Source organism: Lacerta agilis, chromosome 8 (genome assembly GCF_009819535.1).
Source record: "Lacerta agilis isolate rLacAgi1 chromosome 8, rLacAgi1.pri, whole genome shotgun sequence".
Lineage (NCBI taxonomy): Eukaryota > Metazoa > Chordata > Lepidosauria > Squamata > Lacertidae > Lacerta > Lacerta agilis.
Window position 1 is genome coordinate 46,684,294 of NC_046319.1, and position 24,861 is coordinate 46,709,154.

General features: G+C 41.8%; 1 protein-coding gene across 1 annotated transcript in view; it reads left to right on the forward strand.

Annotated features, from left to right (window-relative positions):
- The first annotated feature begins 1,023 nt into the window (after nucleotides 1-1,023).
- Nucleotides 1,024-24,861, forward strand: part of GAN (gigaxonin) — a 30,278-nt gene continuing 6,440 nt past the window's right edge. Inside the window, exons 1-5 of the mRNA XM_033157200.1 lie at nucleotides 1,024-1,265; nucleotides 17,110-17,224; nucleotides 18,635-18,985; nucleotides 20,136-20,353; nucleotides 21,737-21,858. Coding sequence (XP_033013091.1) covers nucleotides 1,090-1,265; nucleotides 17,110-17,224; nucleotides 18,635-18,985; nucleotides 20,136-20,353; nucleotides 21,737-21,858 — 982 coding nt within the window. The 5' untranslated portion in view covers nucleotides 1,024-1,089. The remainder of the gene's footprint in view (nucleotides 1,266-17,109; nucleotides 17,225-18,634; nucleotides 18,986-20,135; nucleotides 20,354-21,736; nucleotides 21,859-24,861) is intronic.

Sequence of the window (24,861 nt, forward strand, 5' to 3'; positions counted from 1 at the left end):
CTCACTCCACATATCAGGAGTTTGTGCATGGCTGGCTAATCTTACGCCCCTTAGAGATTCTGAATATTAAGCAGTATAGAAACACCTACAATAAATAAATAATAGCCTATAGCCCTCCGGATGTTGCTGGGCTCCCATTAATCTCACAAACACAGCCTCAGGGACAATTGTATTTGAGATATAAAAAATTGATTTGGTTTTTCAAATTAGTTTTACGATCACATATCCAACATACAACAGAAAGTCAAGATTCCATAGAATTTCCTGGACTTCCCTCCTCCCCTTTGAGGGTCCTATTGTTAATCATTTCCTCCTGCATCTTTTACAATAACCCAAATCTTCATTTACATTATATCCAAAATTCACCATTAAACTACAAGTGTTATTCCAATCCTACTCAAAATTTTAACTGTTTACAATAGTTTTTAAGCTAAGTCAATTGGGCAATTGTAATTCAGCAACGTCCGGAGGGCCATAGGTTATCCCACATAACCTAAATGAGCAAGCTCAGCCCAAGGAAGATGGAGAGCCGCCCTGGTCCTCGGAGCATAAGCAGAGCGCCCGCCCTGCTTTGCGCGCATGCCAGCAAAGAGGATAAAGCGTGTGATGTTGTTGTTGTTGCTGCTGCTGTTGTTGTCATCCCGCGTGGTGTTCCGTTTCGTCCAGCCTGGAGGTGATGATAATCACGGCTGCCCAGTTCCTTCCCCTCCATCTCACCGGCGGCGGCGGCTCCGGCGGCTCCTCCTCCTCCTCCTCCTCCCCGGCAGGCGGAGCCGGGATGGGCCGGCGCGAGGATATGATGTCAAGGCCGGAGCCGGGGCTGGGATGTATGGTGGGGGACCGGCTCGGATGCGAGGAGCCGGAGAGCGGCTGAGGCGAGAGAGAGGACGCGAGGCGCGGAGGCAGCTTCGGCCTGCTGGGCGCGTGAGGAGGAGGAGGAGCAGAGAAAGGCCGCCTTGGCCTGGCGGAGTCAGGCCCCTGAGGAGAAAAGGAAAAGGCGCGAAGGGAGAAGAGGAGGCGGTATCGGCGACCACCACCCCTTAACTCCTGCTGCTAAGAATTGGGCTCCGCCCGGTTGGGGACGCCGCGATGTCGAGCGGGGCGGCGGGCAGCGCCGTGTCGGATCCCCAGCACCCGGCCCGGCTCCTGAGGGCGCTGAGCTCCTTCCGCGAGGAGGGCCGCTTCTGCGACGCCCATCTGGTGCTGGAGGGCGAGGAGATCCCCGTGCAGACCAACATCCTGGCAGCCGCCAGCCCTTACATCAGGTGAGGCACGGCCTCGTCATTGGGTCTCCCTTAACCCCACGAGCATGTGCAGAGTGCACCAGGCGGGTGTGTTTGGAGGGGAGAGCATTTCCTGGCTGCACATGCGCAACACACGCGTGTTATTGTTGTTACTACCACTATCTCGGAATTAGCTGGCAAGCTCGGCTAGAGGCAGTGCGGTGTAGCGGTTAGAGTGGCTGTCTAAAATTGGGGGCGTGGGGGCGGGACCCGGGTCCAGATCTCCATTTGGCCGCGAAGCACCGCGGGTGACATTGGAGCAGTCCCCGAAGCTACCACACAAGGTGGTGAGGATAAATTTTGGGGAGAGGTTAACCATGTAGTGAGCTCCTTGGAGGAAAGGTTAGGATGTAAACACAAGAAATAAGAAAGGAAGGAGGCTGGCCAACCGTCTGCTCCTCAGTAAGGAACTTGAGCCCTAGGAGTCCTTAGTCCTGCTCTCTGTCAGCAACAGGGGGTGGTGAGATGTCTCTGGGAACCTGGCAGGTAGCACCTGTTGTTTAAAAAGCAGGGTTCGTTTTAAGAATCAAGCAGTTGGTTTGTTGGACCAAGACTTCCAATTGTATGTAGCTTGGACAGCAGGAGAGCCTTGCTGGATGAAACCAGGGTGGGTCTATCAAGCCCAGCATCCTGTTTCCAACAGTAACAAGCAGATGCTTCTGGAAACTTGACCTGCAAGTCCTGATCTTTTTAACAGGATTCATCATGGTTTCTTGAAATGTGTTCTTGCTTGTGAGCTTCACAGAGGCATGTAGCTTCTTGACCACCGTTGACAAAAGTTTTCCCGAGAATATGCAGTGTCCTTTCTCAACACTGATGAATTGCAACCCTCCACAAACACATCTTCAGGATTGAAGAACTAAGACTTCCAAGATGGCTTGAACCCCATCACTCCTTATTAAATGCTGTGTGCCATGGCTGAACCCAATATCTTTTGACAGAACAAAGACTTATTCTTGAAATTGCATTGCCAGCTTTATAAAAAAAACCTGCTATATGAAAGAGTGTTTCCTGGCTTGTTTTCCCTCTAGCGTGCATTTAAAAGGTGGAATTTTTTAACTCTCTTAACCACTCTGGATAGTTAATACTCCTTACAGATATACAGATCATATTTAGTAATCTTGGGATGTACACTTAGTTAATCCTTTACAAGTCCACACAATACTGGGGTTCCATTAGAGAGAACATTCAGTTGATATATGAATGCTGCAGCTGCACGCCAGAGAATTAATGAAAACAGGGGGCGTGGGTTGTTACCTCCTTCCATTGTTAAACAGGAAGCTGCCTTAGACAGACCATAGGTTTATCTGGCTCAATACTGTCTACACTGACTGGCAGCAACTCCATTGGGTTTCAAGCAGGGATCGCTGAAGATGCTCTTCCACTGAGTCACAGTGCTTTGCAAAAAAACTAAAGCGAGACCTGCAGTTCCTAAATTTTCTCTCTCATCCAGACACTGACCAGGCCCAGACCTGCTTAGCTTCAGTGAAATTACTGCTCAGTCTCCTCCATACTATGCCCAGGGACCATGGTTTATGGGAAACTAGATAAGAGTACCGGTATATGATAAGAGTCCTGGTTCAACAAACCAACTGCTTGATTCTTAAAACGAACCCTGCTTTTTAAACAACAGGTGCTACCTGCCAGGTTCCCAGAGACATCTCACCACCCCCTGTTGCTGAAGCTTAGCTTCAGTGAAATTACTGCTCAGTCTCCTCCATACTATGCCCAGGGACCATGGTTTATGGGAAACTAGATAAGAGTATATGAATGATTAAAACAGCAAAAGGAGCTGTCTGTAACAGGAACAAGACTATTAACTAGCCACCACATTATGGATTCAAATCTTTCTCCTTATTAGCTTTCGTGGGTTTTCTTGTTGACCCAGTTGGTTAGCTAACAACCTAGCTGCTCACTCCCTTTTCTCTTTTTCTCTCTCCAGCCCTGCCCTGGCCTGTTGTTTTCCTCTTATCCGCACATTTCCTCAACAATAGAAAGAGAATAGATTAAAAAGTACAGACAAAGTCCTGACTATTTTAATAAAACACCAAATAGATCCATACACAGACACACAGAGTTGTATAGCTCAGCGCTGTCATTTTGACCCCATCTTGTATTTCATGCCTTTTAAAAATTTCTGAGCTACTTAAAAGCACATCAATCTCATTGTGCTGTAAACAGGAGAAAGCATGTAGCTGTACTTTATGATTCAGAAAGGGAGGCAGAAGCCTAGACTTGGACAAATTCCACAGGTGTGTAGCTTCTGGGGGTCAGTGCTTGCCATAGTCAGGAGGTTAATGCCAAATTCATGCTCACAAGCCACTTATGCTTCCTTTTGCTAGAAAGGTATACAGGAAGTATCATTTCTTTGTTTAGCAACATTACTTATTGGCATCACTGTCATCAACCCCTGTTTGATGTAATAAACAGATTCTTGCAGAAATCAAAAGTGGCAGTTTTCATGGTGAGGGGTGGTTTTGAAATTACAGTGGTACCTCGGGTTAAGAACTTAAGGTCCGTTCTTAACCTGAAACTGTTCTTAACCTGAGGTACCACTTTAGCTAATGGGGCCTCCTGCGCCGCCACCACACGATTTCTGTTCTTGTCCTGAAGCAAAGTTCTTAACCCAAGGTACTATTTCTGGGTTAGCCGAGTCTGTAACCTGAAGCATCTGTAACCTGAAGCGTCTGTAACCTGAAGCGCCTGTAACCCGAGGTACCACTGTATTGGTTAGCAACTAACTGAAAGGCAGCCACCTGGGGGATTCCTGCTTTGTGTGCTAAAAAGTTCTTTCATGTATATAGAACTGACATTATTAAGACTGACAATAAATAGTAGAGATGGGAGTCTCACAATTTGTTACATATATCTTGCAAATGCACTACTTATGCATAAGGCTACAGTTGCTGTCTTTATAATTTTAACTATGTACTTCCTGTGCTTCATTTTAAATATATGCTTTAAATATGCTTTAAATAAAACAACACACACCTTTCTAAAGCTGACTGGACATTTTAACTTTGAAATGATACCCTTCATTATAATATGCAACTTGGTGTTTACACAATACAGTGACACCCTTAGAGAGAGTGTGTGGTGCTTTGTTATTTCCTTCTTGTGAGGAACTAATAAATAAGCTGCTCATCTTCAGCTGCCTCACCCAGCAGGAAAGGCCTGTCCGGAACATTTTCAGCATTAGATTGTTCTCTACTCTCCCTACTTTGATAAGTAGTTTCAGATTAAATGCATGCTGAATATTTAATCATCACTCTTTGCATAGTTTGCATTGAAGCCACTTTGCCTCTTTTTGAAGTGTTATGACAAGCTTTGTTAAATATTGGTATTTTGACAACTGACATTTCATCACATAGTTTATGGTTCTGGCAGCTTATAGGGCAGTTACTATCCTCCTTTATTGGTTTAAGTGTAGAAAATGAAAAGGCTTGATTTAAAATTATTTAGATTTGTTGCCAACACATTTGATGTCACGTTATGCTGATTGCCAATGAATATGCAGCCTACATACTGAGGCCATGTGCACATTACCAATAATTCTGCCTCTAGTGCATTCCCACTGCCAGTGTTTAAAACTATGTACATATGACATCAATCACAATCCATATCTGTTTTGTAGATTCTTGAGAAATACTGCTTTTTGATTCATTTCCACTCAAACCAGCTGTTAAACTGAGGTGTGTACATTTGAGACAGCCATTGTGCATGCACAGATGACAGCTTCATGAATAGGAGGTTGGGGTGTATGTTGCAGGCATGGAGAAATAAATGGGTAACACGCACTAGGTGAAGACACCCCTGCCCCCTCTCTGGTGTGTATAGTAGCATGTCAGTGAGACTTGAAATTAAGCAGGAGGAAACAACCTTGTTGCATTTTAAATGCCCTAAAATGCACTAGTGTTGACCTTAAACAATATTTGGGTGTCTTCTAAAGCCTCGGTTGCTAATCCTTAACTATTGTGGTACCATGTAGTTTGAGTTCACTGGAGAAATCAAGAACATTATACCTAGCATAGTCAGTCTTTTAATTGACAGTATTTTTAGCATCAGATAGAAATGATCCGATAATGGATTATAACAATATATAAAAACATTTCACTATACAGTGGTCCCTCGGGTTACAAACGCTTCGGGTTACAAACTCCGCTGACCTGGAAGTAGTATGTCGGGTTGAGGACTTTGTCCCAGGATGAGAACGGAAATCGCACATTAGTGGTGCGGCGGCAGCGGGAAGCCCCATTAGTGAAAGTGCGCTTCGGGTTAAGAACAGTTTCAGGTTAAGAACGGACCTCCGGAATGAATTAAGTTCGTAACCAGAGGTACCACTGTAATCAGCATCGGTACAGAAAACATGAACAACTGGCTCAGAAACATGAAAAGTTAGTTTATCTAGTGGCACTTATTCAGCTTTAGCCTTAGTGAGCTAAAGTATTGATGCCTAGTGAAATAAAGAGTTCTGTAGCTTTTTTATTCGCACAACACACACAATAGTTTTAGAAACAACAATAGGAACAACAAACAAAATATTTGTAGATGGTTGTAAGCATTTGTCTCCACATTTGTTCCAGAGAATTCGAGAATGACAAGATAAAATCTTTCATTGAATCAGTTATTGTGGATGCAGGAGTGTGCAAGTGTTTTTTAATGCATAGGGTTTGTTTTTTTAATTTGGAATGGTAATTGGAAAGGGAACAAAAGTGCATATTTTTAGTCAAACTGCATGTTAGATGATGCTAGGTGTACATTTTTAAAGTGTTTTTCCCATTTCAGAAATAAGAATTAAATTCAGCTAGATTATAAAAATTGGTGTTTTATAGATATTACTAAATTATAAGGAAGGGGTTTATTTAGATGGTTATTGTATTCTGTTAGGGCTGTTTTAATAAGGATAACTGTGTATAATTTACAGGGTATTTTTGCAATGAAATCCATTATGCATATTTGAAACCAAAACCAGGGTTTCCTACTAATGCATCAGGATTCTGTGTAAGGAAACTCTTCTTCCTGAAGATATGTTTTATAATAGGGCATTTTGCTACAGTATATGTAATGTGCCCTTGGACATAATGGGGAAATGGAAATGCTGATGGATGAAAAGTGAATGTCAGCCCACATGTCTAATTAAGAAAGGGAGAGGCCAGAACCAGACAAAAAGCCTGTTGCCTGAAGCAAGGGGACAAGAATGAGAATTAAAATTGCCTGAGAACAAATCCCAGCTGCACAGTTGCTAGAAATCATAAGGACTTGCTAGAGATATGTCTGTACCTATGATACTGTAATGGCTGGGTTTCAAAGATGCTGGTAAAAGATGCAGAACAACAGTTTTCAGTTCAGCTGGGAAGAATTGACTGCTTTTAATGAAAGGGCTGGTGTGATGCTGCTTTTATTGTAATTATTTGTATGTTTTAAACAAATTTTATATGTGTATATAGTTTTAATTCTATTAACGTTTAATTGTTTCAGTGATTCATTTTCCATGTTCATGGCAATTCTTGTTGTTATCTGTAAGATGCCTTGAGTCCTGTCAGGGAAAAGGCTGGATATAAATTAATTAATTAATTGATTAATAATAATAATAACAACAACAGTAATAAGACATTATCATTTTTAATTGAAGTACTTGTTTATACTTCCAGTTATAGGTAGGTAGCCGTGTTGGTCTGCCATAGTCAAAACAAAATAAAAAATAAAAAATTCCTTCCAGTTGCACCTTAGAGACCAACTAAGTTTGTTCTTCGTATACCAAGAACAAACTTAGTTGGTCTCTAAGGTGCTACTGGAAGGAATTTTTTATTTTGTTTTGTTTATACTGTTAGGCATCCTGGGACAACACCCCTGAATTACTTCAACCTTGGATTTGTTTACATTTTAAAATTTTGTTTCAGAAAGGGAAGTAAGTCAAAAGAGAATCAAGAACCCCTGGCAATGACTTTTTTTTAAAGAACACCTTCTCTTCATCCCAAGATCAGTGAACTTTGGAATGTATGTTTGTTACTGTTTTTGAAAAAAACAAAGGGAAAGGTTCATGTAGCTCACAGTTTTGTAAAGAAGTATGTGTACCTGTGAATGACTTGGAGTAGTCAGCAAAATGCTGGATCTAGATTGAGTAAGCAAGCCATATATGTTTGCAAGATAATCTCAGCCTTGTTGTCATTATAATTTCATTAGTTTTCTTTATGGCTATAACAGCCTCCCTTTGTATCCAAGATAATATGACCATATCATCCAACCCAAAATAACAGTCCTGGTTCATATGTTGCAGTAAGACAGAATGTGGCTTACCATGACTGTGCTAATGTGTTGGCTCTCGGAGAGGAGCTCACACCAACTTTGTTCCTCCCTGGACTCTAGGTCAGCACAAGACAATAGCTAAGCCCAAAGTTTGGCTTTAGTGTGCTGTCCAAAGCTGGGGGTTTTCTCTCCTGCTTAACCATAGAACAAATCTTGGCTACAGATGATGGTTAAGGAGGAGAGTTAATCACCATGATCTTGGGTTCAGACAATACTTTGGCTTTGTGTTATGCCGGCCTGAAAAGCCCGGGGGGGGGTGTTTTAAAACAAATGTGATCTCCTTTTCAGGAACCAGCATGTTTGTACAACTCCATGGTTTGGCTTAGTGTGAAGGTACAAACACAGCCAGTGAGTAAGTCCCAGGTTCTAGTTTCATCTCTGCCACAAATTCACTCTCCCATGACCTCTGCTCCCTATCTTCAATATGAGAATAATAATGCTAGACTACCTTTTGTTGTGTGGGGGTAACAGGACTGGCCTGCCCATGAGGCAGACTGAAGCAGCCGCCTTGGGCAGCAGAATCCTGTGGGGTGGTGTCCCTCCTGCCTCTGCTAGGGTTGTGCAGCTGCAGTGGTGGCTTCCAATGAGATCTCACAAGAGTTCCATGAGTCTTGCCGGAAGCCACAGCTGTGTGAACTCAGTAAGCAATCTTCGGAGGAGTGGGGGGCACCTTTCCCTTTTTCCTCAGGCGGCAAAACAGAATGGGCCACCCTGGGTGGTAACAATTATAAGAATCTAATGTGCGTAGAGTGCTTTGAACATTCAAATGTGCTATACAGATGCTAATTATTACTATTCTTATACATCCTAAAGGGGCAGGTATGAGTTTAGTGGTTGGCAAATAGAATACAATTCAAGCTATTTTTATCCTGTGTAAACTATTCAGATATCCAAGATATAATAAGAATAATTCTCTTTCATTTTATAAGACATCTAGCCACATATTTAATCAGTGCTTCAAGTATTCTGAGAAAATGGAAATATGTTTGATGTGACTTGGATACACTGAGTGTGCCAGTGAGTCGGCATATTAGCATATCCAAAGAGAGCCTTGTCTGAGGGGTGGGTGGGTGGGTGACTTTCAGATTTTTTCTTTTCTTTTTACTTGGCCTCTTTCTGTTAGGTTTGGGTCTGTAGAGCAGCATAACATGGGCTCCCACTGATTTGTTGTGAGACTGTTTGGATTACAATTCTAAATTCCAATGTTTCAAGAACTGAATAATTAAACAACCAGCATTTCTACAGAGCATGTGTGTTAAAAATGATATTCATTAATTACTTCATGATCATTGCCCAAGTGGTAACTTATAATTTGCAGATAACCGCTTGCTAACTGCATTGTTCTGCAAAGAGGTGATAACAATTTTAGCATCCCTCTACTTCTTCCAAATCAGGTTTACATATACACTGTGATTACATTCAAGACACAAGTGTCACAGTTAACAATGCTGCTGTTTGCAGGGTCAGGGAAATATATTCTTCAGTGAAATTCCTATAGCCAAAATCCTAAAATAGCCTTTTTACAGGTGCTTGATACTTAAAAGATAGATTTAATATTTCTACATCTTAATGTAATGTTTTTGTCCTGTTATTAGCCCAAAATGCTCAAATGATTCTTGAGTAGTTGTACTGTAAACTTGTTATTCCTGATGTACAAATGTCTTGCTAAAAGACTTGGTTAAAACTACTAACATAAAAGAACCATAAATAGATCTAAAGTTGTTGCTATCTGCTGTGGCTGAAAGAGGGTGTGGGCCTGCCTATTCTGTCTCAGACTTCTTTCTTCTTTCTACTTGGCATTGTCTGATTTTTATAGCATTTTGATTGGTTTTTATTGAAGCTTCTGAGAAGACAGATGACTAAAGCTCCTTAGTCATTGCATAAATTTGGTGGTGTGCATCATTTGGCTCCTAATTTTAATGACTGAGTGAGATTTAAATTCAGTTCTGGAGATTATGTAAGAACATAACTGGGTGAGTAATAATGGTAGTTGTGCTGTTACTTTGAGTGTTTTTGGCTAATGGAAGTGTTAGGCAACATGGGTTAGCACATTCCCTTCTGTCTTTATATGTGGAATTACCATTTCTGTTACATCTTGGCATACTAGGTTGTATTTTGGTTTTTTAATGTGATTTGTAGGCTGTTGCAGTTTAAACCCCCAAATAGCATGATTACTTTAAAAAAAAACTTAATAGATCAGAGGTTTTGTGTGGTGGTTAGCCAAATTTGCATTAATATCTGAAATACAAATCTATCTCCCCATATTTATCATTTAAAAGTTGGTATGATATAGCTAAGAACATTTGTTCAAGATTACTTTTGAACATAAACTTTTGTTTCTTGCTGGTCAGCAGCAGCCTTTTCTGAAAGAAACCATGAAAGAGGGAGAGATTGGACAAATAAAGGATTAGAAATGTTCCCACAGGAAAGAATGGAAATCGTCAGCCTGTTATGTGAACACTTGCCTAATGAGTGATTTCCTGGGAATTTCATTGTGTTCAGAAAGGGAGACCTGCATGTAATATATACAGTTTCAGTTGTGAAAAATGTCCAGGGTGGACCCTGAAATTACAGCGTACAAATTGAAGGAATGTCAGCTTAGGAAGGTGGTAGCTGATCTCTCTTGTTTTATCCTGCCCTGCTAGAAAAGCAGGTCTTGTGTTTGTTGTGCATTTAATTGTACAGAATTCCTAGTCCCGTTTTCTTAAGACATTGAAAGTGCATTAGCTGCACTGAATGTACCCGGTGGCCTTGATTGAAATTCTCTGTTGCTCTTACCCTAATTTGCTATAACCATATTTTCATGCTGTGAACACAACAGGTTTTCCAAGTTCATGCCTTTAGTGTCTGCAATATGCAGGGGACTCCATGGCAGAGGATTCTGGGGTTAGATGAATGTTGCAGGGTGGACATTCATTTGGGGTGCTGACCATACCTGTTCAGTTTGGCAGCCTCCTCCCTCCACTGCCAGCGCCCAGCACATGGAGGGTGGAACAACGAGGATTGCCCTGGCCCCATGAGGTGCTGGGTGAAACCACGGCAGTTCCCTCTGCCGCCAGCACCCAGCGTGCAGAGGGAAGAAGCAGGAGGAGGAAGGTAAGCGTGCAGAGGGAAGAAGCAGGAGGAGGAAGGTAAGGCGCAAGCAAGTCTCACCCATGATATGCTGCCAGGTGAAGTTGCCATTATGCTCTGGCCCTCAGACTGGTCCTGGACAATACATTGTCCAGGCCTACCCACCACCCACTATTCCACCATGCAGCCCAAAGCTTCCCAACAAAAACATGGCATGCCAAAGGCTTATACTGCCTAAAAAACTTCTACAAAAATGACAAACCCACACCAGCACAAGAAATACAAGATAAACCAGGGGACACCCAAATACCCTGGTTAAACCAACACCAACTACACACCTTCTTAAATAACCCAGCAATCAAAGCAGCAGGCACTAGGCCTCTGACCACCTTTGAAAAACGTCTGACAGCAGAGGGACACAGCAATGGATGGTATCCACAATGTATAAAAAACTACTCCAAGACCCTACAAAGTTCCTCAACACAATTGAAGACCAATGGGAGCATCCTATAGGTTATGAAATAAGCCCTACCCAAACTGTGGTCTAAACTACCCTTTTAAGTCCATCTCATCCAACAGAAGGGAACTCAGTTTGCAACTAATTTATAAATAGTACCTAATACCTCGGAAGCTGGCGCTGATACACCCAGGAACTTCAACTAAATGCTGGAGAGATTGTACCACCACAGGCACATACCTCCACATGTGGTGGGAATGCCCGCGAATTCAACCCTTTGGGACATCAGTCCTACAAGAAACCTGTAAAATAACAAAGCAGGTACTAGAAGCAACTCCAGAACTGCCCTTTTAAACATTTTCCAAGACAACAATGCACACTCTGATGACAAAGAGCTCATAAGCCACTTACTCTCAGCAGCTAGGAGTGTCATAACTAGACACTGGAGTGACCTGTCAGGAGTGAACATGGACCACTTGTACCAAACTGTATGGGAAACAACCCTACTAGGAAAGTTAACCAACAAATTGAAGCTAACCAGGAGACAAACAAAAGAGGATGCCTTCACCCTGGTATGTTGTTGTTTAGTCGTTTAGTAAGTATTGGAGCCTCAGTGTCAGGATCTGTCTGTCCAGTGAGCACTCAGGCCTGATTTCCTTAAGAATAGATAGGTTTGATCTTCTTGCAGTCCATGGGACTCTCAAGAGTCTCCTCCAGCACCATAATTCAAAAGCATCAATTCTTCGGTAATCAGCCTTCTCACCCTGATATAGCTCCCCTTTATTACATATACAGCCCAACAAGGCAACAACGAAAACCTCCCAACAGCATACAAATCAAAGTGATTAACCAGACCCAACAACCCCACCCCTTCACACAAACAAACAAAACCCACTGCAGTCGACTAAATGCAACCAACCAAGCTGTGGGCTCTCCAGTCTCTTGCACCGCCATTAAAGAAACAAGCAGACAAATGAAGGACCTATTGTCACAACGCTGACACAAAAACTCTGCATGTATACTAAGCAAAAGAATGAAAGTTAATCCCCTTTTTCTCCCCCCCTCCAGTTATCCCCCCCCCCAACCTCACAATGTGTATGACAGCAGTGTCTCACACTGACTGCAACTGACCTGTAGAAAGGACTATGTGAATTGAAAAAGGAAACATTGCATGTACCTTTGTTAACTATGGAAATCCTTTAATAAAAACATTTTTTATTAAAAGGCTATGTTGCTAAACTCTCCTACTAGTCCAGGCAGTGCCAGCTCTTAGTTTTGCAACATTGTAATTGAGATATTGAGACATGACCAGCTATGTCAACATTAGCTTACCTTTGGGTATTAAATGCTACAAATTGCAAACTTTATAATACAGTACAGTACCTTGTTTGACTTCACAAATTCTGAAAAATTAAAAAGCTGACTTTTCACCAGTTGAAAACCAATTTTTTTATTCCTTATTCTAAGAATTTGTATGCTGTTTAGTATAAACTATCTAAGCAGTGAACAAGAGTATACAAAAATACATAAAATCAATAATGAAGCAGAATGACAAAACATAATAAAAATCCATCACAGATGTTATCAGCTGCAAACTAAAACAATAATTCAGCTTGGAAAGGGCCGAGTGGGGAGAAAAAAGATAAATTCCATAATTCTGGTGACACCATACTGAATACATGGCATTGCCAGGAAGGCCTCACCAGCTGAGTGCAGAGACAAGCAGGGATGTAGAGGCCAAGATACCCTGATCCAAGTTGTTAATAACTCTGTAAAGTAAAACCCTAGATTTGGCCCAGTAGCATATAGGCACCCTGTTCAATTATTTCAACAAAGGTGTCACCTTAGTGCAACCAAGCTGCTACATTTTGCATTTTGAAAAGGGGAGAGGGAAAGGGTTTTTTTTGGCATGCATTTTGGTTTTTAAGATGCCATTATCAACTCAATGCATTTGGGGAAGCATAGGGTAAAAATGGAAACAAGTAATTACAGTATATTAGCTGTTTCTGTAGGGTGGAGAGAAGAAATAGAGACACGGTACCCTGGTTTTTATACAAGCATGTTGCAAGGATTTATTTCTATTTCCTTTGAGTTCTGAGGATGCTCATCATATACAGAGCACCTGAAAACAAATACGTAAGCAATTTTTTTGGAAAATTGCCACTCAGAGCAGGGTGTGGTGAAAGTTGATATCTTTAATGTGCACTGCCAAAGGGCTAGGGTGTGACCTGGAACAGAAGGTGAGGGGAGACAGAAACCCTTGTTAATTTGTTGAACAAATCTTTATATGGGGAAGGGGTTTAAATTTGCATCATGTTGATGTGGAATATAATACTCCCTGAAACATTTTCATGAGCCAAAGGCAGAATTTACAGCAAGGAAGCATTACAGGTATAAAAACAATAATGATGACTCGTCGTCTTTTATATAATACAATTAAGCAATACTTCATTAGGGCTAACAAGGGGATGGTTTTCTGGCAGATCACAGATCTTCATAGAAGTAAGTTAACCTAACTGTGTCTTGGTGCCAAGTCGGTTGAAGAAGAAGAAGAAGAAGAAGAGTTTGGATTTGATATCCCGCTTTTCACTACCCGAAGGAGTCTCAAAGCGGCTAACATTCTCCTTTCCCTTCCTCCCCCACAACAAACACTCTGTGAGGTGAGTGGGGCTGAGAGACTTCAAAGAAGTGTGACTAGCCCAAGGTCACCCAGCAGCTGCATGTGGAGGAGTGGAGACACGAACCCAGTTCCCCAGATTACGAGTCTACCACTCTTAACCACTACACCACACTACACCACACTGGTTGAGACCAAAAACTACCATAAAGACTTCAGCAGTAAAGAAATCGGCAGTCATTTACATTGACTTGCAGCAAAGGGTACTTGATGGCTTTGGATCTGTGTGTGTTAATGTGGATCCGCCCCCATAATAACTGAGGGGGTGAGATATAAAGTGCAAAAGGCTAACATTGGCACAGAGTGCTATTCACGTCCCTTCTTCAGCCCCCTCAATGTGATTTTCTTTAGACTAGGATAATTTCCTGTATTCTTAGTTTTTTTTGGTGGGGCGAGACCTTGGACAGTAGACGGCAGGGGGAGGTAAAAGTGGCATAAGTGGAGAAAGCTTAGCACCTCAATCTTTGTGTTCCTTTTGTGGTTTTGATTCCATACCTGCTATTTAAAAGTCGCCTGCTATTTGGGAGAAAAGCAATGACAAACCTAGACAGCAACTTAAAAAGCAAAGACATCACCTTGCCGACAAAGGTCCATATAGTTAAAACTATGGTTTTCCCAGTATGGAAGCGAGAGCTGGACCATGAAGAAGGCTGATCGCCGTAGAATTGATGCTTTTGAATTATGCTGCTGGAGGAGACTCTTGAGAGTCCCATGGACTGCAAGAAGATCAAGCCTATCCATTCTGAAGGAAATCAGCCCTGAGTCCTCACTGGAAGGACAGATCCTGAAGCTGAGGCTCCAATACTTTGGCCACCTCATGGGAAGAGAAGACTCCCTGGAAAAGACCCTGATGTTGGGAAAGATTGAGGGCACAAGGAGAAGGGGACGACAGAGGATGAGATGGTTGGACAGTGTTCTCAAAGCTACCAACATGAGTCTGACCAAACTGCGGGAGGCAGTGGAAGACAGGATTATTAATTACCTCTTCCCTGTGGTAAAGGAGTGGGGTGTATGTGTGCCTGAGACGCAAATCAGACCGAGACTTCTCTTTAAATTGCAACATCTAAACAGACCCTGAGGTGTTTCCAAAAGTGGCTAATACTGACTTTGAAGATAGGCATGAGATCTTCATTCCAGGTCCTATTTATGCCTGTGTAATGTGTTTACTAAAAAAGATACCATTCTTTTGTTCAACCTTAAGCAATAGCATTCTGCTGACTCAGTCAGTGTTTACTTCACTGATTTGTAATAGATTTGTATAACTGATAATACTAACATTTTTACTTTGTGTTTTGATATCCTGCCTGGTAACTGATCTTTCCTTAATGAGGAGATGTAATTTCAGAAGTACCATATTTTTCCGTGTATAAGACTAGGTTTCCCCCCTAAAAAATAATGTCAAAAATTAGGGGGCGTCTTATACATGGATACATCTCTCCTCATTATCTTGAAACTGAGTCCCCGAAAATAGGGTGCGTCTTATAGACGGAAAAATACCTTATATAGCTTATTCTTCCTATATGCATACAAACAGAGAGATAGCTAAAGAGAGAGATTCCTAAAGACAATTCACAGACCACCTGTAGCTCTGTGTTACACAAATCCCACTTCGTGTTATATACAGATACATAAGGTTAAATATTAAACAATGACCATTTTCATGATGAACAAGACTTGTTAAACTTTCAGCAAAATGATTGCATGGATTTAACTTTGTGACCATGCCCTCTATAAGCTTTCTACTTGAAATGGAATGCAGCTCATTGCTTGTGAGTTGATCCAGTAGGCAACCTAGCCTATTGTTTAAATCTGGAAACCTTCAAGTCAGTTTTACTCCTAAAAGAAATGAAATAGGAATAAATTTGGGGGAAACTCTTCCTGATGTGTATTTCTTTCTCTTTCCCATTTTGTTTTCCTGAGCTGTTTTCAGTTGCCGTTGAAAGTTCATTGAGAATGGGCTTAGATGGGCCTCTTCAGGCAGAGATGATTACTTCATTACTGCTGAGGCCTGTTGGCATAAACCCCAAAGGCCCTGCCATAAGCTGTCCAAGATTCCACATGACTGAGAAACAGTATTGGACTGAAACCTGGGAGACTCGGGTTGTAACCACCACTCAGCCTTGAAGCTCACTGCGTGACCTTGAGCCAGTCACTGCCTCTCAGCCTATCCTACCTCACAGGGTTGCTGTGAGGACCACATAGTGAGGCAACACATGTGCACCTTGAGTTCCATGGAAGAGAAATGAGATATGAATGTAATAAAATGAGTGAATGAATGGCGATGTCTCCAGATCAAAAAGGACATGTCGGAATGAGCATTGATTTGCTGGATCAAATTAAGGACCAACTGATTCACAATGCCCCCCCCCCCAAGTTGCAGCCAGCAGCTCACAGACCTAAGGCTTCACATGCCCCTAATGGATGGATAATAATGTCTCAGTATAGCATATATCAAGACTATTCAATTCAGGCATTGCTAAGTATGTTACCGGTATATTCTTGTTCTGGCTATCCCTTATATCTGCTCCAGTACAATTTACGCCTTTCCCTATTCCAGGTCTTTCATCGTGTCTGGCAAAGTGTGGTCTCCCTTAGGCATCCAGATTAGTGTGTGGTCATTTCCACTGTAGCAGATTTAATAAATGTTGTTTCCCAGGAAATGTGTGAATTGTTTTGCAACCTTAGGTTTATATCTGATTGGATTTGGAAAACTTTATCTTTTTATCACTTGAAAAAATTCTGTACAAATCCTGTGCTAAGAACAGAGCAGATTTAGGGAGTGTATGCATAGCAAATAAGAAATAATGTGTTGATCAAAATTGATAAGAAAACAGAGTTAACTTCCCATATTTAACAGCTGGCATGAAAGAATTTTAGGCTGTGCACTAAACATCCAGAGGCTGATGCCATTTTAAACAGCTGCTTTCTCCTTTTCTTAGTACCTCTGTTTAATAGTGTTCATATAAAAAATAATAAAATTCCTTCCAGTAGCACCTTAGAGACCAACTAAGTTTGTTCTTGGTATGAGCTTTCGTGTGCATGCACACTTCTTCAGATACCAAACGAAAGCACATGATGCACACAAAAGCTCATACCAAGAACAAACTTAGTTGGTCTCTAAGGTGCTACTGGAAGGAATTTTATTATTTTTTATTTTGTTTCGACTACGGCAGACTAACACGGCTACCCACCTGTGTGTTCATATGTAATTGAAAAACCTATTCTGAAAGCTGAGAATTTTTCGTATGTGACCTTCCTTTGTTTATGTCTTGTTCTAATCGTTTTGTAAAAACAGCTATGTTTTCTGATTTCAGAACAAAGCTGAACTATAATCCTCCAAAGGATGATGGCTCCACATATAAAATTGAACTTGAAGGGATATCTGTTGATATTATGAAAGAGATTTTGGACTACATCTTCAGTGGTCAGGTTTGTGTTTCCAAGGTTATTCCTACATATCTCTGTACGTCAGTTTTAGTCATAATCTACACCTTCAAAAAAAACGCCTTTGAATAGAATGGGCAGAAAGTAGATTGGGGCAGGACATATTATCTGAGTGGCAGGTCAGATCCCAGCCAAAGTAAAAAAATTCTCATGCAAGTGCAGCTTGAGCTGCTCTAACTGAAAGAGTTCCTTTATATCGCCAGCTTCAGCTTTGGGGTTTGCTGATCCCAATGGGGCTTCCTGTAAACTCCATTCAGCAGATCAATGCTAATAGGAAGCCCTGCTTTGGGCAGAGATGATCTGTGCTACAAAGTTCCTAATTGCAACTGATCCCAAATAACACAGCCAATCCCATGGGGTTTGCTTTCACTGCCAATCACCCACATCGACAACAAGCCTCACTTGCAATTAAGAGGACACTTCAAGGCTCCTGGTGGTTCCTCTGCATCTGCCTCTCTCCCTGCACCACACCTAATGTCAAATATGGTGGGAGTTGTTTAGGAAAAATAGCCTTGCAGGCCAAATTTTTAACCAAATCGTCAGGCCTAATTTGGTCCACAGACCAGAGGTTCCATACTCCTGAAGTAGACTTGGAGTGGATTGCAGACCAGTTTCCCATGGACCATCTCATCCCTGCTGCTTGCTGAGATTCTTGCAAAGTTTGATAAATGAGGTGGAAGCTGGTCTGATCCTTACGTTATTTATCAAGAGGGCACATTGCTGTGTTTAACAGTTGAGAGATTGTGAACATGCTCTTATCTGTACATAGAATAAAGGCACAAGAAGACTGCTGGATGAAACCCACGGGTCCAACTAGTGTAACATCTTTTTTCTTGTAGTGGCTAGCTAGAAGCTTTTAGGAAGTCCAAATCCTGGGTGTGAATGCAAATGCCTTCTCATGTTTCTTCCCCCGTGACTAGTATTCAGAAGTATTCCACCTATCAACCTGGAGGTTTTGTTTAGGTATCATGGCTAGTGTCTTTTGACAGACATATCCTCCATGAACATTTCTGATCCCTGTCTTAAAGCCATGTAAGCAAGTGGCTCTCACCACATATTGCAGCAAGCAAATTCCAGTATCATACTGAAGTCATCCTACCTCTGACTCTAGGAGTCACTTTATATCAGAGATGATCAATATGTAAATGTGTGACAAGTGACACAGGCAGCATACTGGAGGAGGAGGAAAGAAGGCCCATGGCATAAGTATGGCATACACTTCTACTTCCCTCTCCAGTGCTGTGCTGTTACCTTCTCACTAAAGTAGAGGCAAAACTCCACCAAGCTACGAAGAGGGAAGACAGTTAGTTGCAGTAGTGGACGCTAGTGCTGCACTTTCATACTTGAAACTGAACTAGTTGTAATTTCCTCTCTTCCAAAATAAACCTTTTGCAGATCAAGCTAAGTGAAGACACCATCCAGGACGTTGTGCAGGCTGCTGATTTATTGCTGCTTACAGACCTGAAAACTCTGTGCTGTGAGTTTCTGGAAGGTTGCATCGCTGCTGAGAACTGTATTGGAATCCGGGACTTTGCACTACACTATTGTCTGCGTCATGTTCATTATCTTGCCTCCGAATATCTGGAAACACACTTCCGGGATGTTAGCAGTACGGAGGAGTTTCTGGAACTGAGTCCTCAGAGAGCAAAAGAAGTGCTGTCCTTGGAGAAGCTGAATGTTGGGAATGAAAGACATGTTTTTGAAGCAGTTATTAGATGGATCTCCCATGACCCTGAGTTAAGAAAGGTACGGAATTTGAAGTTACATAATGCTGCTTCAGAAAAAAATAATCAACACTTCATAGTACTTGGGTGCTTCAAATTGCAATGCATTGTGGGATTGGGGTCCATGTTGTAGACTATTGCAGTGTTTTTCAACCACTGTTCCGCGGCACACTAGTGTGCCGCGAGATGTTGCCTGGTGTGCCGTGGGAAAAATTGAAAAATTACTTTATATATAGTCAATATAGGCACAGAGTTAATTTTTTTTAACATTTTCTAATGGTGGTGTGCCTCGTGATTTTTTTCATGAAACAAGTGTGCCTTTGCCCAAAAAAGGTTGAAAAACACTGGACTATTGATGTTACCAGCATCATTCTGTCTGTACCCAGACATTCTGCACCAAGAAAAGCTGAATTCTGTAGCATATATAGATTAAGCTGGCCAAGGAACTTTACATATTTTATTTACATTAATTTGCTTAATTCATTCTACATTTTACTATTTTGTATAATTCTAGCAATGCCTAGTCATAGAGGAGCAAGTTGCTGCATAGAGGACTCCTGTCCTGCCCCAACTATTCAGCTGCTCCTTGGGATTGTGAGATGTAGGAAGGTATTCTTCACTCACTTTCTAGCCTATTTTCTCAGTCATAAGGACTATGAACTTGTTTTAAAATGAAAAATTAGATTAAAGGAAGCTGATTTGTGCACCTAGTGCCATATTATGTGCTTTTGCAGAATTGCAGAATAGAGACAGCCCTCTAAACAATGGTACCTCTGGTTACGAACTTAATTCATTCTGGAGGTCTGTTCTTAACCTGAAACTGTTCTTAACTTGAGGTACCACTTTAGTTAATGGGGCCTCCCACTGCCACCACACCGCCAGCGTGCGATTTCTGTTCTCATCCTGAGGTAAAGTTCTTAACCCAAGGTACTATGTCCGGTTTAGCGGAGTCTGTAACCTGAGGTGTTTGTAACCTGAGGTACCACTATTACCAAAGTAATGCATATGCTGTAGCATTTTTCATGTCGGTGCTTCTTCTTCCAAGTCATTATATCCTGGTGTTGTATAAGCAGGGATTCTGAGAAATAAGCTTTCCATAAACCCATATGCTCTTATGACTGTTTTATGATTCGGCTTGTTTGTTTGCCTGAAATATCTTTCTGCCTCTTCAGGTTCACATGAAGGATGTAATGTCAGCTGTGTGGGTATCTGGGCTAGATGCTACCTACTTGCGTGAGCAAATGATGAATGACCCACTGGTACGGGAGATTGTCAAAGAATGTAGCAACATTCCACTCACTCCGCCACAGCAGGGGGAGGCAATGCTAGCTTCTTTTAAACCCAGAGGATACTCAGAGTGCATTGTCACTGTTGGTGGTGAAGAAAGAGTGTAAGTGGCTCGGGCATGCTATTTCAGATCTCAGAAGTGTATGGGGGTTGGAGAGGGATGATACTCGAGTAAGTGTCCTATTGTTGGTTATATTTGAGATTAAGCTGCAAAACTACATTGTGCTTTAATTTTTCTTGTATGCCTCATAACTATGGATTATGTCCAAAGATACACTTCCATTTGTGGGAGGTTTCTTCTGTTCACCAAAAGGGCAGTTTTGTGCTTGGACCAAGGTGTTGCACAAGGAAAATAAATAAACTAATTCCAGATATGTTCCTCTGTTGTGCCACCTCTTCCACAAGTGGAAGCATGAAAACTACTCTAAAGCCTACCTGTTACAGTGCCATGCGCACTCTTACGCAAGTTAATGTGCAAATGTTTGTGCAATAGGGCTAGCAGCTATTATCCTTCTGCCCACTGTTCCTTGAATCCTGCCCGTTAGCAGTGTTACCAGTGCAAGGAAACAGGCATTTTTCTTCTGAAGCAGAGGGTTATGTGCCTTTGACATGGGGAAATCCAGCCAGATGGGCGGGGTATAAATAATAATAATAATAATTATTATTATTATTATTATTCTACACATACTACCATTTAATTGTTTATAACATCCATTCAACACAAAGAACTTGTAAACTGGCCAAAGACACAGGTATGTGAGCTGAAAAACATGGAAGGTGACTGACTTATTCAGAGTTCATTTATTTGTACAAATTATTCTCTAAGTTAATAATGTGTGAAGCCCTGTGGAAAACCACCTCCTCAAATCACATTTTATTTCTGTAGGAATACTGCATAACCCATAACCCACTGTGCTGGAGTACCAGATAGCCTTGCAACCATGTCTACAAAAACTGCCTGCCCACTGTACTTGTATGTACAGTAGCCTAAAAGAGAGAAGGGAAATGTGCAGCTTCTGTGACTTGTTGCTTAGAGGCATTTGTCACTCACCACAAGTGACTAGACAAGTGGCTCTCTACAAGCTTGGTCTAAACACACGTGCTTGGCAGAATAGAAATGCCAGGTCATAACATCTAGCTCAATATTGTCTGACAGTGGTTCTCCAGGGTTTCTGACTGGGGACATTCCCAGCCGGGCCTGGAAGTGCCAAGGATTTGAACTTGCAACATCTGCATGCAACCTATGTGCTCTACCACTGAGCTCTAGAGCCTTTCTCCTGACTTGCCTGACCTATTGTGCCACCCTCCTGCCACACACACAAAAAGGATTTAAGTTTCAAACAAAAGTCAGTATAAAGCATACAAACAGAATGGATGCTTCTACACTGAAGCAGAAACCCCATCTCCTCTGCATTGTTGGGTTCTAATCAAGATTTGCTGTATGGGCAAGGTTGCTGAGTTAATTTTTCCTTTTTCTCCTGTTCAGATCCCGGAAACCATCAGCAGTAATGAGGTGTATGTGCCCTCTTTATGATCCTAACAGACAGCTATGGATAGAACTGGCTCCTTTAAGTACACCTAGGATAAATCATGGTGTGCTTTCAGCAGGTAGGAAAGTTCGTTGTTTCTTTAGTAGGAGAATACAAGGCTAAATCTGTTCAATTCAGTTCAATTCAATAACCTTTATTAGGCATAACAGACCAGACAATTTCAGAGCAGACATTGTATATAAAAAATATTTAAGCTATAAACTCAGCAAAATAAGGTTTGTATTAATTAAATCTTTAACACTAAAATTCACTACTTTTTTTTTTTTATAAGAATTTATTGGCATTTTTCTATAACAACATATACCCACACCCACACCTGCAATTAAACAAATGCAAAACAAATAAAACAAATACAAACAATGTCAAGTTTTCTTATTGCATCTTTCTAAAAAAAAAAAAAAAATTCTATTTCCATATCTTGACCATTGACTTCCCCTGCCTTTTCACCTTCGAGTTTATATCCTTAATCTACTTTATAACCATTTCTCCTGAGAAAAGAAAAGAAAATTAAATTCAATTGTATAATTACATTCAATTTATATCTTCAACATTTTACTAATAATACATCGTCGTAATTCTTCTTCATTTATTCTTATCGATTTCTTATCTTAATCTACATCTCAATCTTAATCCATAAACTTAATCCACTTAAATTCACTTTACTTATACTCCACCTCACAAATCTTCACAAATCATTCGCATCAGATCTATCTCTTCTATCTTTAAGACCACTGCTAATAACATAAAAACTTGAAATATCTCCTTTCATGTTCGAATAAAAAATATTAAAAAAAAATATTGTTGACAGTATTCGCCCTCCGATTTCAATTTACCATATCAGGCTACTTTAAATTTTACTTAATGCTTCACCCCACACCCCCTCTGTCCATTATTCTTCTCCTGGTGGCATCAGCACTGAACTTCCATGTAGCTTCCCTCTCCAAACGTCCACAGATCCAGGCACAGTCCAAACCTCTCCTTGCCACGGGTTCAGGGGTGTCCATCTCATCATCTCTCAGCTTCTTCGGTTCTTTGTAGCATTCCTTTTCTTCTTGTAAATACCTTAATTCTCTGTCCCTGGCCCCCGAGCTCACACCTCGGGGACTGGATATAAAAAATCTTGACGTCGCCTTGGGGCTGCCACCCCCAGAAAGCGAATTTCTTCTCCGAAGTAGCTCACTCATTTCTCTCCATCTTTCCATCCACCCTCTCAGCTCCTTGGCAAGGCTTTCTTCCAAAGTGTCAAAAGTTTTAAAAGCCTCCTCTGTGGGCAATTGGTTCCATTTCAGACCCCCACACAAGACTTTGACTTTTCTACAAAGCAGTTCCACCTTCAAGGCAGTGAGTCTCTGTTCATCTGTTAGTCCAGAGTTCAATACCAGTTCAAGGACGAAGCCCAGCATACTGGCAGAGGAGGAGGAAGTGGGTATCATATTTCTACTCCTGCCTCTTTGTTCGTCGCCATTTTCCTGAGCTGGAGCACAAATACCGCAACTTTAAATGGAGATATTTTCCTCTAGTTAGCTTCCCAAAAAAAGAGATTGCCAGTCTCATGTGTCAATTTTAAATACTTTGTAACCAGTTCTGTAGCAGTAGTCACTCAAATTGGTTAGTTTGAGCTCGAAGGGAGGGAGGCAGGCTGCCTTTCTCCTTCCCCCCGGATCGTTCCGAAAACACGAATTCTAATCAGATTCTTTACTCACGACCACCGGGTTCCTTTAGCTCCATTCTTCAAAGGTAGAACTTAGACGCTCACCGCGGGCTTTGTCGCCGCATTTGCATCCCGGTTGGGGCATGTCCCCGAAGCCCGGCTCCGTTGTCCCTTCACCCCCACTCCCCCTTTACAGGGGGGGCGAGGGAAGGGTTCGGAGCCTCCGCGGGCGCTGCCGGGGAGCCCAGGGTGCGGGACGCTCTTCCCGCACCCCAACCGGAGCCCCGCTTTGCGGTAGCGGGGCTCCTAACCCCCGGGATGGACAGGGCGCTTCGGACCCGAAGCAGCCCTCGACCACCCGGCGATTGCGTCGCCGCCGGAAGTCCAACACTAAAATTCACTACTAATCCATAAAAAATAACTGGCTAAATCTGTTAACTCAGGGGTCAGCAAACTTTTTCAGGAGGGGGCCGGTCCACTATCCCTCAGATCTTGTGGGGAGCCAGACTATATTTTTTTGGGGGGGCGGGAATGAACGAATTCCTATGCCCCACAAATAACCCAGAGATGAATTTTAAATAAAAGCACACATTCTACTCATGTAAAAACACGCTGATTCCTGGACCGGTCCATGGGCCGCATTTAGAAGGCGATTGGACCAGATCTGGTCCCTGGGCCTTAGTTTGCCTACCCATGTGTTAACTGTTTTCAAAGCCAATATTGTTTGTTTGTTTGTTTGTTTGTTTGTTTGTTTGTTTGTTTTGCTTTTTTGGATCACAGCCTTGGAGAATATTAATCTGTGAAATACTCAAGAAGGTTCTCAAGTATTTTGGAGGACAAGCAAAGGGTGGAGACACAGTTAAGTCAAGATTGTTGACATATTTGGTAGACCCTGCATCTATCGTTTGTCCCCCCTGCCCCCAAAGCTCAGGGAACTTTCCATGAGAGACAAAGTGTTGCCACCAAAAGATAACATTGGCAAAACCACCACAACAACATAAGTGTATCAACTTCTTTGGAACTTCCTCACATAGTATATACTGTATACAAATAAAATAAAATTTGACAAACTTGGCAATAGGAAAACTACACTTATTCCAGACTTTCTGTGTTGCATCACATATTCAAACATCAATAGATTTTGTAAGAAAGAATTTAATCGGTTTAAAATTGGTATCAAAACCCATGGCTTTGAAGTATTCTTATAAGCTTAGAAATGCTGTTCAGTATCTGGTAGAAACTTGTTAAACATGTTCTTACAAGAACATTCTGCTTTAAAACAACTGGAATCTTAGAATCATAGAGTTGGAAGAGACCACAAGGGTCATCCAGTCCAACCCCCTGCCAAGCAGGAAACACCATCAAAGCATTCTTGACATATGGCTGTCAAGCCTCTGCTTAAAGACCTCT